At 37.8% G+C, this 16,160-nt stretch overlaps 1 protein-coding gene across 1 annotated transcript in view; it reads right to left on the minus strand.

Moving 5' to 3' along the window:
• Positions 1–16,160, minus strand: part of XRCC5 (X-ray repair cross complementing 5) — a 53,146-nt gene that overhangs the window by 1,739 nt on the left and 35,247 nt on the right. Inside the window, exons 17-21 of the mRNA XM_021399946.1 lie at positions 15,946–16,015; positions 9,046–9,155; positions 8,419–8,515; positions 6,449–6,516; positions 559–630 (exon numbers count right to left, since the gene is read on the minus strand). Of these exons, the coding sequence (XP_021255621.1) occupies positions 559–630; positions 6,449–6,516; positions 8,419–8,515; positions 9,046–9,155; positions 15,946–16,015 (417 nt within the window). The remainder of the gene's footprint in view (positions 1–558; positions 631–6,448; positions 6,517–8,418; positions 8,516–9,045; positions 9,156–15,945; positions 16,016–16,160) is intronic.

Below are 16,160 nucleotides of genomic sequence, written 5' to 3' on the forward strand. Positions count from 1 at the left end.
CTGTTAAAACTTTATCAGAACTGCCTACACAATCAGCTTAAGTCTTGGAGATAGATTTGTAATGATTCAACACGTTAAAAAAATGCCTAAAATACTTATTAAAAATCTCCTGAAATCCTTGAATTTCATCAAGTCTGTATAAGAGAAAGTTAATTGAGAAGATTAAAATGTCTTTTTTTAAATGACTTTCAGTTTTCAACCCACATAAATAACTATTCTAGATCTACAAGCTTCATTAAATGCTATTACAGTAAATTACAACAGTCTGCTACCAAACAAGCAGCCACACTGGCTCTTTTGAAATACACAAGAGGACAGGATTAATCTATGTAAACACCCATGTTAGTACACAACAGGCCATTTGGCTTCATGACGTTTCACATCTGGCTGTGCTTTACAATAGAAGCTAAGTAATTTCAGATAGCTCTTCTTTGGCTCAACTCCTCAGGTGTTTTCTAAGCCATGCACTACAATCTACTGCTTTAAGAAGCTCTCACCCACTTCAGCTTTCAGTTAAAATTGAGTTCTGAAGCCACATCCTGTCTTTACGGTACTCACCAAATCATCAACGTCACCACCTTCATCTGTGGCAGGCGGAGTTTCATTTTTCTTTTCTTTTGGAGTCAAGAACTGAAAATAACAGTACAATACTTATGCTACTGACAAAACTCAGACCCTTAATGTTAAATGAACAGAATACCAATACTAGTATATTAAAACTAATTCACTTGTAATTAAAAATCATTAATCAAATTCATTCTGGATTCCATCCTCCCAAACTGCCCTAAAATACAGGAAATTTCCAAATACTTGCTTTTAAAGAATTTTGTGGAGTCTGTTTAATAAAATAGACAAAGAATGAGGTTCTTCAGTCCACATAGTTAAGCTGTAGAATGCCATGTAATGCTGCAAATATTAGTTCATGGTGTCACAGAAAATGTGGAAAGTGCACAGAAGAGAAATCCTTTCAAGACTATGCCCAAAGAAACACCTCAAGCACAGCAAGTACTGGAGATGTCAGTGGCTGAGCCTGGGACTGTACACTTTTCCCTGCTCATCTGTTATTGTCCACTGTCAACCAGAGGATTCTGGTCTAGACTGCAATGTCGTCCATGTGAGTACAGCCATTTTTTGTGTTCTTAAAAATGTAACTCTAAAAGCAATACGAGATGTGGCCACAAACTGCCAGAGGACCAAAAAAAATCTTTCCTATTAATACATACGTACATTGACCAATATCTTGTTTAGTAAAGATCTTCAGTATGACACTGTAGTTCTGCGTGGAAGTCAGTAGAAGTTTCCATTTAATTCAGTGAACATTTAACAAATGAACAAAGACAGGAATTTGAAAAAACACTCAAACATGCAAGATGGTCAGAATGCTGGTCTTCAAAAATAGAACATTCATTATGTAAAATTCTACGGCAATAGCTGCTCATACCAACTTGCCATATGCCCTCCACTTAAAGCATGGGATCCACAAACAGAGGATAAAGCTAACTTCTTCAGATACCATAACCATTAAAATCAAACATACAAATAATATCAGGAGTACAACCACCGACAAATTATTTTTTCTCTTAACCTGGCACAGTGGGAAAAAGAAGTATTTCGTCTATAATAGTAAAGAAAATAAAAATATATGACTATCAATTTTAGTTACAGACTCCTTAACAATATAGAAATTACTAAACAATTTCTATGGGTAAAAAATATTATTATTAAACAGGCAATAAATACCTGTTAAGGGTTTAAGTAACTTTTTTCCTGCTAGCATTTGTCTTCTGAAAGCAAACTAATGCTTCCCTGAGGATTTCAACTTATAGAGCCATGCAGGTCATGTAAAAAGGCCATGGAATCACTATCACAGTGCTTCCTATCTCCAAGATAATGTACTTGCACTGTAGGAAGCTTAAATGCTATTTTACTTAAGATGTTCTGATCCTTCTCCAGAAGGACAGTGGCAGCTTTAAACAAGGGGTAAAACTCCAAGAAGTTGCCTGCTGCATTCTCCCACCGTATCAAGAAGCAATCTCGTGTTTTAATGTCTGAGGTTGCAATTTTAAATCACTGAAAAAGGCACTCTCTCCAAGTCCCTCTACTAGGTAGAATATCAATAAGTTAATTTGGTAGGAAAATATCATATCTAATATCCAATAGAATGAGAAACACATTTACTGTGTTTGGTTAACACCACCGACAAAGTGTGGCAGGCAGCCTCTGTCTAGCTGTCTCAACAGCCAAAGGTCAAACATTTCCTACGTTCTGAAGAGCAGTGTAGAAAACTTAATTCACGGACAGCACTCACGTTTTACCATGTTAACATCAACTTGACTTACAAATTTTGTAGATGCAAAAAACTAAGGTGACAGGGGCAGAACAAAATAGAATTTCAAGATGTTGTACACCTGTCTATTTTTTTTTGCTGAAAAAGTTCTCAATCTAGTAGTAATATAGAGCACATGTTATAAAACTAAAAGCTAATGACACTGTCAGTTCTGAAAGGCTTTTTTTATGCCAGATCAAATTTCCTTTTATGCAGTTAAGAGTTGAATACTATTTACAGAAGTAGCACATTTTAAGCTTACAAAATTAGCTTTCCAGCACTAAATTAGGTAGAAAAAGCTGAAAGCTAAAGAAACGTAGGATGAACTTTTGCAGTAAATTGCAACCTGAAGTTTCCATCAAATTCCAAACACCCAAAATTATTTTTTCCTAAACCTGTTTGCATTTATGCAAAAGCAAATTACATATAATAGTTGTGCTGAAATCCATTACCTTCCCCAAAGTAACGAGAAGAAGTACTTGACATTCCTGCTCTTTTAACCTACCATTCTTACACTTTAAGACAAGCACCTCTGTTACAGGAAAAAAGAAAAACACCTATATGAAACCATTCTCAATGATAGGAAGGAAGAATAACATGCATGGATAACCTAGCTCAGCCAAAAAGAAGAAATTTGTACCTGTTACCTCCCTAACAAACTGCCATACAAGCCTTCCTTTCCCCTTCACAGAGCAATTCTATGAACTTGGAATCTTATATCCAAAACAGTCCTGAAAATGCAACCGAATGCACATAAGAGAAAAGGCTTCTGTGTCACACAGGGCCACAAGGACAGCCAATCCCTGACCTACAAACTTGCAATTATGACCATATGACCTATTACAGAGGTGAAGAAAACTTGTACTGTACTGCTTGCTATTTTAAAAGATCTAGCATACCCTTCACTGACAGGTTATCACCTTCATTACAGAAAACAAAAACTTTTTTGCAATCTATTATAATTGAGGAAAATGCTGCCCTCGCACACCAAATCATAAAATCATAGAATTAGCTAGGTTGGAAAAGACCTACAAGATCATCCAGTCCAACCATCCACCTACCACCAATAACCCCACTAAACCATGTCTCTCAATGCTGTATCTAAATGTTTCTTAAACACCCCCAGGGATGGTGACTCAACCACCTCCCTGGGCAGCCCATTCCAGTGCCTGACCGCTCTTCTGGAGAATTTTTTCCTAATATCCAACCTGAACCTCTTCTGGTGCAACTTGAGGCCATTCCCTCTCATCCTATCACTAGTTACCTGGGAGAAGAGGCCGACCCCTACCTCACCACAACCTCCTTTCAGGTAGTTGTATAGGGCAGTAGGGTCTCCTCTGAGCCTTCTCTTCTCCAGACTGAACAATCCCAGTTCCCCCCAGCCACTCTTCGTAAGGCCTGTGCTCCAGACCCCTCACAGCTTCATCGCCCTCCTCTGAACACGCTCCAGGGCCTCAATGTCTTTCTTGCAGTGAGGGGCCCAAAACTGGACACAGTACTTGAGGTGCGGCCTCACCAGGGCTGAGTACAGAGGGACAATGACTTCCCTACTCCTACTGGCAACACTATTTCTGATACAAGCCAGGATGCCATTGGCCTTCTTGGACACCTGGGCACACTGCTGGCCCATGCTCAGCCAAGCACAGACCAATACCCCCAGGTCTGTTTCCTCCACACAACCTTCCAGCCACTCTGCCCCAAGCCTGTAGCGTTGCCTAGGGTTGTTGAGGCCAAAGTGCAGGACGTGGCACTTGGTCTTGTTGAACCTCATCCCACTGGCTTCAGCCCAGAGATCCAGCCTGTCCAGATCTCTCTGTAGGGCCTCTCTACCCCCAGGCAGATCGACACTTCCTGCCAGCTTGGTGTCGTCTGCAAACTTACTGAGGGTGCTCTCAATGCCCTCATCCAGGTCATCAATAAAGATATCGAAGAGGACAGGCCCCAGCACCGAGCCCTGGGGAACACCACTCATGACTGGTCGCCAGCTGGATTTAACTCCATTCACCACCACTCTCCGGGCCCAGCCCTCCAGCCAGCTCCTTACCCAGCAAAGAGTGCACCTGTCCAAGCCATGGTTTCTCCAGGAAAATACTGTGGGAGACAGTGTCAGCGTCAAAGGAAAGATGCAGCACAGCTCTACTGGACCAAAGACTAGATTTTGTATCAGCCCCATAAACTCAGGACAAAATTTTAGTCTTTGCAGATCTTACTCCAACAACACACCGAACAACATGAACAACAAACAGTTGTTCAGTTTCTTTTGTAAGAAGTCACGCAAACACTTCACAGTGGCAACTCCACAAATCAGAGGTCTGGGTTTGGATCTGGAGAGTGAGGAGGTTATCCAGTGCACAACCGGGATTGCCAACAGCCCAGTTACCACAGAGATGCAACTCATTTATCCTGAAATGCAAGGTTAACTGTCACATCAGTGAACTCTTGCGCTTTCAGCAGCCCAGAGCTGATTCCACAGTCTTTGTTATTCCCCTAGTTACAGCTGTCACAAGACCTTCAATCAATCACAAAAGAATTTCTTCCTTTATTGCAAAACCTAGCTGACTGAGGGATGATGTTAAAAAGAAAAGTCACTCTTAAGTCAGTCTACAAACGTTTTGTAGCTCCATCTTACCCTGTCAATCTACTCCTTGCTACTCTTCATAATTTCTGCTTCATCCCTGCACAATGTTCCTTGGCCGCCACAAGCTCATAGTTAAGAGAACTGTAAACTCTAAGATCTTCATGGCTAGTAGAGATTTCCTTAAGGAATAGAGACTCATACACACAGCTTTATCACATTCTGAATGCCAACAATAGTTTCAGACTAAAAAGTGAAGTTCTCAAGAAACAAATAGTCCTATGAAGTTTCCAAACGAATTCATAGCATTTGGAATTTATAACAAAATTTTACATTCTTTAAAACCACTGCTGGGAAAAAAAGATTGCTCTATACATTTATGGGTGACAAGAAACAATCAGTAGGTCCTTCATGCTCACAAAATAGCATTCTGTCATTTCTACTTCGTACATGGGCTTAGCTTTTTTTGGACTTTTAGGAGCTTGCTTGTATGTTCAGTTTCATGACGCTTGCGTGCCTTCTTTACCTTGAGATAAATTTTTACAGATTAAAAAAGCAGTTTCTAAAGGACAACCTTTTACCTACAAATTAATTAATCTACAGAGAACCCACTTCAATCTCCTTCTGGTTATTGCTCATGTAAGGTCTGGAAGTAACAAAAATCAATGTGGCATCTTGCAGAGAAGCAGCTTTGCTGAAAAGTACTTAGTGATTCCAGGTACAGCTTTACCTTGAGGGATCTGTAATACAAAGACCTTCTTTCTTCTAAACTATTTAAAGTTATGGTGCTCTGCAGCCTGATACAAGGCTACCCTTATCTTCCTATCCTCTACACACAAATACAATTTTTGACAGCAAATCTGAGTTCTGCTTTCTTTCAAAAAGAAGGCATCATTCTGCCTTTTATAATTAACTCCTTTTGTAACTGTGACATTCTTCATTCATCCCTGCAAACAGTTATTACGGTGTTTTATTTCTGTAGAAAGAATGCCTGCAAACACTCCAAATCCTTCTTTCTGAAAATAGGTAATATGATCACCAATAATAACATCAGCGTAATCTACAATGTCCATCACTCCACAAGACTGGCATGAAGGAGAAATTACTGATTTGGCGAATTTTCACTATATAGGCAATGATAACTTCATATTGCTGGAGTTCATAAAACCTTTAGCGAAAAAAGGCATGCTGATTTTTGAACTGGCATGTTAACAATGAGATCACAGTTCTTTTTATGAGGTTCAAATAGCAATCTTGAATATCTAATTTATTGCTAAATCGAGTTCCCGAAATTCCTGTTCTTTGTAGAGAATATTTTCAGATAATTATGCCAATATATGCTACTTTCTAAAGACTAAAACATACCACTGTAGTACATGCTAGGGCATTATTTTTGCTCTGGATTGGGGTAATATTAATTCTGTGGCAAAAGAACACTATAATTCCTTATATCCTATTCCATTTACATAAAGATTTATACACATCATAGATAATCTGTTTCACAGCAGGGAATCTATACAAATAAATGCTCATTAAAACTATGATACCTTTTCAGCTTCTTCACTAGTCACAGAACTTCCCTCTGCTTCATCTTTAGTGATCAAAGAAATTCTGTCTAAAAAAAAAGAAAAACATCATAAGAAGGCTTCCCAAAAACACACCAAATTCCAACTTTGGCATGTGTCATCATCACCACCAGAAATAAAAAAATTGCTCAAAGGAAAATGTGACTTGCATAAATGAGTCAAATATGATTTAAAAATAAATTAATGAGAATATTCATAAGCCTGTGGAAGTATCAATTTAGGAAACTGTTAATATTATGACAATCAAACTAATGAGACACTGAAATAACAGAAGAAATGCTGAAAATCTATCACAAATTACACTTTTAGTCATTCACAGCATGCTCTTCAGTCCTTAATAGCCTTAGAAATATTAACTCTTACCATACAAATACTGATGCTGTGGTTCTACAGTATGATTACCCAGTGTTGATTCTGCATTTACAGGTTCACTGTATCTTTTTGCATCTGTACCACCATTCTATGCAATGACATTACTCCTCCCCTCTCCTGGCCCCAAAAAATTCAACCACTACCTCTCAATTACCTCTCCCTGCCTAGCTCATCACTTGGCTACACGAAAGCCTGTGCCTAAAGAAAGAATTTGTGGGTGTGAGAGGAAAGAACCATAGACTCAGGGAGGTTTCAGCAGCAGCACAACTTCAATGGCACCTTAACGTGCCCCCAGAAAAATCACTGAAACGCTAACTCACCTTCCTCATGTTTTGATATTTGCTTATGACAAGGCCAATGCTACAGTTGGTAGAAAAGAGGGTACAGGTCACATCAAAAGAAATGGGAAAACAGGACTTCTGCGTTTGGTAGCAGCAATTGAAAAGCTGTTTCAGCTACCCAGTAGGTCAACCTAGTCAGATTGTGCATAGAGCACCACGATTTTATCATCTTCTCAGAAGATAATAAATTCTGCATTAAAATACCATCTTTGTTTGCATTTATAAATTCTTCTTCTCAGAAACACACTCCGGCTTATTGAAAATTATGGTTTGAACCAACTAGAACTATTAAAACAGCATTCTAGCACGGCTTCGGAAGATCCACGTTTCCTACTTCCAAAGTGTTCTTTTGGTGGTGGTGGTTGTTTTTTAAACAAATCTTCTGAGATGCCCCCCTGCAGTACTGCTATATAACAATCCTTGAGAGTTGTCTTGTGTTGCTCCTTTGAACTACTAAACACAGTCCCATCCTGTATTTTCAAACACTTGGGTAAAGCAGTCATTACACAGTTTGGAGTCCTCCATTTTGAAAGGCGCTATGCGAAACCATCTCATTGCATTCTATAGCATGCACCCTTAAAATAGACAGTTGGGTAGTCAACAGATTTCCCTATCTCTTGTTCCAATTAAAAACAAGAGTATGATGTAAAAGATGTTTTTTATAGTCTGCAATGTTTCAGATTTGTGAAAACATTCCTGAAGCTCTTTTGGAATTGCATTGCCTTCATCTCCCAGTTTAACCACTGGCAGATGTCATAGCACCACATATTCTGTTCTTCAGGTTACTTAAATACAAAATGATCAGCGACATATTTCAATGCTATCCATGCCTTTTTTGAGGCTTATTTTGGAAGTATCTTTGTAAGCTACATGAGTTTTTTCATTTATTTTACAATTTCAGTTGAATTTTACTTTCTTCTGCTTACCCTGTAACATTTAGTTTGTCTCTTCTCTTACACAGTTCATTTAGCATTTCAACAAGACCTGGCAAGGCATTATTAAATATTACTGGTTTGAATCTATTAGGGCAAAAAAGAAAGTTACAATGTGAAAGAAAAGGAGTTTTTTTTGGTGGTGGTAGCGTGTTTTTTTTTTTTTTCCCCTCCAATCTTCTACACAGGATGCAGGAATGATCTGCCTCAAAACGTTGCTCAGTGTTCCATTGATAACGTAAGGTTTTATCTTACATAATGGATAAAAAGTTAAATGGAATCATACCTTGTACCACAATCTCCCAGAAATCAGCTAAGCCTTTATCTTCCACCTTTGACTTCAAGGCCTGCAGAAAATCATTAAAGCACTGCACCTTGGATAGCTGAAAGAAATAACACCAATGATTATAGGGAAATATTAAAGTAGCTGCAAGCTTAATTCTTCATAAAGTCATCTAAAATGGTGAACGTAAAAGTCATTATATATTTTGATTGTATTAAAACCAAGAGTTCTAAGGAGCCACAAAAACAGAATTTCCAAAAAAAATTAGAGACTTTCTTATAACTATCTTTAAGAAGAAATCCATAGAATAGCTTATTTTTCTCTTATAAACATCAAGTCACGGGCTTTGTGTTTATATATTTAAAGTAATAAAAACAACAGTAACACCACAGAATCATAGAACAGTTTGAGTTCAAAGGCATGATTAAAGACCATCTAGTTCTCACCCCCAATGAATTTACTTCTTATTCAAGTAAGAATAAAAAACACAAAACTGAAGCATACTTCTAAGCTTCCAAATTGTATAAGATTGAAATATTTTAAATCTACTTTTCCTACAGCAATAAACGACTATGTTTTAACATAGCAAACAGGCCCATCATGTCTTCAGTTTTCACGTACTGCAATTACCTTCACAGCTTCCTCTCTGAAAACTCGAATACAATCAATCCCTTTCATGTAGTACTGTGAACTTCTGTTTTCCAGAAACTGATCAATGCGGTTTATCAGCTGCTGACTCACTGAAAGACAGAGAGAAATAAGCAAGCAAACCAAAGAATCCATATTTTCAAGGGAAAAAAAATCCTTTAGATCTGTGTCTCTACTCCACCTCAACAGGCATCAAAGGAGTTAATCATACCCATACAGCCTCAAATCATTTAATTTGATAAATGAGCATGTAAGTTACTGACAGTTACTTCAGTCTCTTTGGAAGAGCTAGTTATGCTAGGAAGACACTCAAGTGTGGCCAAGGCAAAAGTCTGAATCTGGAAGCCAAAAAAAAAAGCACTGGACTAACTTTTTTTTTTTGATAGAAAATGAAGCTAGAATGTTTGGGATTTAAAGCTGAGGTATTCTACAACTCTAAAAAGAATAGATAACAAACATTCTTTGAAATATACGCTTATTTCAGTGAAAGAGTTAAATTTACAGTGAAGGCATAATAATGTCAAAACAATAGCTGTAGGGTGATTGCAGTTCAAAGACCACCTTGTTATTGACATTAGACTGGATATTGGCTCTGTAGTGGTAGCTTGATGATTTTTCCAACAGGTCAATACTGCTTGTGATCATGGAGACAAATACTATGAACTGGTTATGCCTAACAGAAAAAAGCTTAACTGAACTAAATCTGAAAGAAGAGTGAAACAGGAAGCGTTTGATACTCTCCCACCAGGTTTTGACTCCAGTGAGTTTCAAGAAAAGGAGGTGAAGAGTGGGCCTGTCCAACAGCAGCTAGCACACAAGAAAGTATGCTAGTGCCACTGCTCCCGAGGTGATCAGTTCACTCACTATTTATATTACTGGTAGCTGACAAACTAACTTGAGGTCTCACTACTTAAGCTCCTCAAGTTAAGTCAGTCAATTTTTTTTTCCATGGTTAACGATTTTCTCATTAAATGTTTTAATTTCTTACGAATTCAATTAATAAAAGCAAGTCCTGCTGGTATTTTCAGTGGTGGTGGTGTTTTGTTTTTGTTGTTGTTTTTTTTTTTTTTTTAAACACTGCCTTTTCATTGATGTGTTAAATTAAAACCCCAGGCAGTACAAGGGTGCAATAAAAGTCTTCATTGTCAGAATGACTCTAGCTCACTGCTTGGAATTATCACATGCTATATTGCTTTTACTTTCTTTTTAAAAAAAAAAACCAAACCTTTTCTACTTGATTGCCCTAGCAGGCATCAGAACAACATTTTTTTCTTGCTAATGACTGTAAATTCACTCTTTTTGAAATCTGTTTCCAAATCTGAAACAAATAAAGCCCCACGCTGTTTTAATAGGCAAGAAAATGTCATAATTATGCAGAAAACAAGTTACATGGAACAATATATGAAGTCAAGATTCTTTTCATGTCTTCAAATAGCTTGGCTAAAATTGGGTCTGTCCACTGGGTCTCCATTAAATGACAGACCAATTATTGATGAATTTAAAATGGATAAAATGTCTTTGGTCCCCTGAAGTAATTTGATAGTCTAATCAGAACACAGACAATACCGAGACAGCAAAAAAGGACTGTAACTGGAAGTATAATCCACAGAAAGTGGACTCTGTACACTCTGTAGGTCTGAGAATTTTGTTTCTTTCTTTGCTACCTATCATCTGCCTTGCCATGAGTGTGAATATTTGGTTTTGGGTGCTGCAAAAAGTAGATCCGTCTGTGTTTGCAAAAACACATGTTCTGCAAGAAGATCCACCTCATTTATGTATAGCAGTCTCAGTCAAATCTGAAGTTCTGAAGAACAGGTCCTAGTGATGTGAAGTGACAGTCCATCCAGAACAGTACTGTGTGACAGTCACCTTTTCCTTCTCTCACAGCCCTCTACACCTCCCCCCACATTTAAGGAAGTGAACTTAGGAACTTCCGTATTTTGCCTATGCTGAGAATTCCAACATTCCTAATCAACATCTCATTCTGCAGATCATCCTGAGAAACACTGATCTCCTGTTTCCTCCTTCTACTGTATCTGATTGGCTATGTAACAAATAGAGCAATTAGAGACTGGAGAACTACAAGTAAAAATGTTTCAATAGAAGATCCCATCCCCACTGGCACTGAGGTACATTTCCTACTCTAAAATAAACTCATCAGCGCTGCTACTTCTTGTGAAATGTGTCATGAGCAATTACATTCACTTGTTATTTCTGAATAGTTACAGTACAAAAGTGTAGTTATATTTTCCTGTTTGTTCAGTTCAGTCCTTGGTCTTGATTACTATGCCAAACAGATGACAGTTTAATAATAATTGAGACTGTATGATAGTCCAAGTTCAATTCTTTGTGGACAATTTTTTTTCCCTAAAAAGAAAAATTATATTCAAAATACAGCTTCTTCTATAGACAAATGACTCCTATTATTGGCAATCTTTTGACTTACCCAGTGGTGGTGATAATGAGTTGTATTAATGGACAGTGCTTAAACCAAGAGTCACAGACAAATGAGTTCAACTACCTGAGAACAGATTTTAAACTGCTGTTTGGTGAGCGTGATCTTTTTGTAACTGACAAGAAGGAACAGATTCTAAACTCTACCCTATTTTTAAGGACTTTCTTTATCAAGTCAAGAAATAAGAATTTTATCAGGAATTACTAAACTACTCTGGTGTGCTATGAGGTGCTGCTCAGTTTTGAAATGTTCTCCCCAGATGGCCATTAACAGCAGATATGGCTTGGAATGATTTACGACTAGATGTCTGAAGGACATTTGGTTCAAATCCTGTTCAAATCAAGATCATGGTGAACCAGGTGGGTTACTGCTCTAAGCACTTGAAACTAAAGTAGCTACAAAGACAGAGTCTCCAGGTTCTCTGGGTGACTCTTTCCATGTTTGACTACCATCACTGAATTTTTTCCCCATAATATCTAATTCAAATTCTGTTTTTTTTATGTCTGACCCAATCGCTAAGCTCTTCAAAAGAGCCTGGCTTCATCTTCACTGCATAGCAGAGACATAGAAAACTTCAAAGTGAATTTTTTATATTCAAGTATTTGGTTTGCAAATGTTATTCTAATGATTGAATCATTTTCACCAAACCTGTCATTGCATTTGGTCTACGAAGCAAGAGAGTAGCAATACCCTCCAGTATACACAAAGATATCCAATAAGATAAAAATACAGAAAGGCAAAGATATATGCCAATAAAAAGTGAAAATAAATAGTAGTTTAAAAAACTATATACATATCTCTCTGGATAACTACACATTTCTAGAGAAAATCTGGCAATAAAATACCAATTTTGTTGCAACTAGTACATTTTCTTTGCATATGTCATGCACAATTCTTTTATGCAGAAGAAACATCCAGTGCAAAACAGTCTTGTTAGACATATTACTTATGTGATCTACATGCCATGGCAAGAGAGCACCTCAAGCAAGACAGAAAATTTACTGAAATCTACACATGTAATTACTGACTCGTTTAACCTTATTCTTCCAGAAATGCCTAGGAATAAAGATATTGACTTACTACTAGCGTAAAGACTGTGAGTTGGATGCAGTTTGCCTTTGAACTTTTTTCCTAATGCCCATAAACTGTACAGCTATCACTGTAGAATTATCTATTCACAGTCAGTAAACATTTTTTAAAAAGCTTATTTCAACTACAGGACTTCAGACATCACGTTCTCAGACAAAAGTCTTGCAGGATGCAATGAAATCTGGCCTACAGCTACTACACAGAAAAATGATAAACAAAATGCCATGTGTATATGTATTTTTTCTTCTTCCCCTCCCCTCCCCCCCCCCATTAAGCTATCCTATCTTACACAGAATCGCATGAAAGTACTATACCCTAAATCGGGCACTATCTGCTCCCTAGAAACACAGACTTGAATGGAAATCCATAAACAGTTGCATGTGATGTTAATGGTGGCCATGTGGCTACTCCTCTGGCATATGAAGATGGCAAGCAGCCGCTGTCTTCTCTGCAGCCACAGCACTGAAGAAGTTCATTGTATAGCCTTGGGAATAAAGATTAGATTCTACTTAGGGTAACTAATCTATTTTATTTGCATTCATTGACAAAAATGTCAGAAGCTGTTATGAAAAGATTGCTCTTTGTGATGACTGTGCACTTGAAACCTGTTCAAAACGAGACCTGCATAAACTGACATTTCTGCAGCAATGAATGCAAACAAGAAAGTAAATGTATCTGGAGAGGGAACATAATATTAGTTATAAGAACAATAAACATTAATCTGCAAGTTGGCACCCTCACACACAACTGATCGCGTGAACTGTACATCTGTCCGTACTGTAATAAACTCCACAGATGTCAATTAAAAATGAAGTCAATTACTATTTCAGGATTTGAGCTGCCAGTTCTGAAGACCTATCTCTACTACCCTTGCCAATCTGAAACCCTTAGATATTTTTAAAAGAATGTCTGTCTTTACATATTAGCAGGTCAGTTCTTCCTATTCTCTCTTGCTCTGGTCTGCTGTGGAACTCAGCATGCAGACAGAAACTGCAGGTGCTCAAGGCCAGTCTCGATGTGGCCCTGGGAAACCTGATCAGGTGGATGGCAACCCCGCCCATGGCAGGGGGTTGGAACTGGTTGATTTCTGAGGTCCCTTCCCACCCAAGCCATTCTATGATTTTGAGATTCTAATCTGCACATACGGTTTCTGTGAACAGCAAAAATCCCAGTCATCAAATGCCAGTAAGGCCACTGCTAGATGCATTAATACTCATCCTTGTTGATAAACACACCATCGAAGACTTGCTATAGTTTATTACTATTATTTATTTTATCACTCTTGCCATACTTTACTTTTGATAACTTTTTTATTTTGCTAAGAGACTTGCTGTGGACTGGTAAGAATGCGTGTCAGTAACTCAAAGCTTAATTATAAACTCACCGTGCTGTCACTCTTTAACAGTTCTTCCTATTGCTCCAACAACCCTAACCCACCTCCAAACAAACAGCTGAAGGAGGAAGCAATTGCTGTGTTTTTTCAAGTGAGAATGTAGGCTCTATTCAGTTTGGAATTCTGCGCTGGATCTTGTTATATCAGAAAGGACCAAGACAAGGTGCAACCTAGTAGTTCTCTTGTCTGCATTGTGACAGAAGTTTTTTTTCCTCTAGTTTTTTCCTTTTTTTTTTTTCTTCTCAATAAACTACTAGAACACCATGGATTACCCTTTCCTGGATATTTTTATTTAACATGCTCTAGCAGGGCCAAAAAGTTTCCTCATTAAATATGATATAAAGCTATTTTTAAGAAAAACTCGTACAATCACTGAATAGTTTTAATACAGAACTTACTACTTACACAATGAGAATGCAGTACAGCAAGCCATTGTGAACGTGCCTGCAATGTTTTAAAAGGCTAACCCTAAAAGGCTCTATAGCAGAAAAATGACTATGCAAAGGAGAAAAATAATATGCAGAGCATGTTTTGATTTAGAATGGCTTCTCACATTCCTTTACATGGGTGACTGCACTACATTTTGTCTAGCTACCCCTTATAATTACAGAGCAGATCATACGTAAAAGCAGATTGATCAAGTTTCAGAAGCCACCCCAGCATGTACTGCAGTTATGTCCAGAACAGCTACCAAGTGGACATATTTAAGCACTCTTCACTTAAATGATCTTCAAGGGTAAACACTATACTTATTTCTGCTTTAAAGTCTTCTTACATTATAAAACTAATTACTGTAACAAAGTAGTCAACTGTTTCAGTTTCAGCATTCTAGTATCTTGTACAATGCTTTTTACTGCATCCTAGTGTATCTGAAACTTGAGAAAAAAATTCTCAACATATTTTCAATAAACAGAATTTATTCTGTATCTTATACAAAATCCACATAAGTAAGTAGTTGGCTAGCTGTCCAATAGTTCTGGAAATTCTGAAGAGAAATAGCCATGTAGGCTTTAACAGACTATCAGAAATCAATATACTACCTAGCACACTCCTCAAATCATGCCCAAAAGCTAGAGTCCAGCTGAAATAGCCAGCATTTCTCTTCAAAACACTTAAATACTCCTTTGGGGGGGAAAAAAAAAAAAGAAACATGTTACATTACTAGTTACCAGGTAGGTGAAGCTTATCTTTGCCACAACCTTCAAATCACCATTCAAGAGGATGAAAGGCCCCATTCATCTTGCGCAACCTTTTTAAGATATCTTTGCATTACATACATGATAACTACTTGGCATTTTCAGACTTAGAGCGTACCAGACCAATGAGACAGCAGCTGATCCGTGCTTTGTATTTTCTTCCTCCCCTCTGCATCAAAACCCCATCTTCTTTTGTGCTGTGATAAATTCAGTACACACACAGCCTGCTCACAACTTCTGAGGTGTTTGTTGGTTATTACAATCCCACTTTACTAAATTTACCCATGCTTTCTTTTGCTCACAACAAGAAGTAAGAAATTATATTTGCTTATAAATATTTAGATTTCAGGCATTCAATTCTTACTTCCTCATAAAGCAAAGCATCCCACAGAAGACAGGTTTCTCACACAGTGCCCATTCAACAAGCCTCCACTTCAAGCTAGAAAGATCATCACAGCTGGATGAGAAGCTGATAAACAGCTTGAAGAAGGTAGCCAGTGCCAAGAGATCTTCTGTCAGAAAACACAGAGTCAGATGCCTCCGTGTCACTGTCTAGTGCCATCTCACACAAACAAGAATACCTGAGACAAGCCACACCCATCCTTGCTTTATGACATTGGAAACTAGGCAGTATACTACTACAAAGCATCTCACAACACACCAGAAACTTGTTTTTAGGGAAACAGATCACATTTACTGAGCCCTGAAGATGATGGTAAATGTAATTAAGATGGATAAAAGTCGCTTACCATCTTTGAAGTCAGCATTCTTCTGCCTCACCAGAATTCGGAAGTCTTCCGCTGGGTTAACACTGCCAACCTACCAACAGTACAAAAATGACAGAACTGTCTGCCAATATCCATCTCTTTCTTCTTGCGAGGCAACAGAAATCTTTACATTTCTATTTATTTTAATACGGATACAGAACTTGCACAATTCTTCACATGCCAATGCAAAAAACTTG

The sequence above is a fragment of the Numida meleagris genome, chromosome 5, assembly GCF_002078875.1.
Source record: "Numida meleagris isolate 19003 breed g44 Domestic line chromosome 5, NumMel1.0, whole genome shotgun sequence".
Classification (NCBI taxonomy): Eukaryota; Metazoa; Chordata; class Aves; order Galliformes; family Numididae; genus Numida; species Numida meleagris.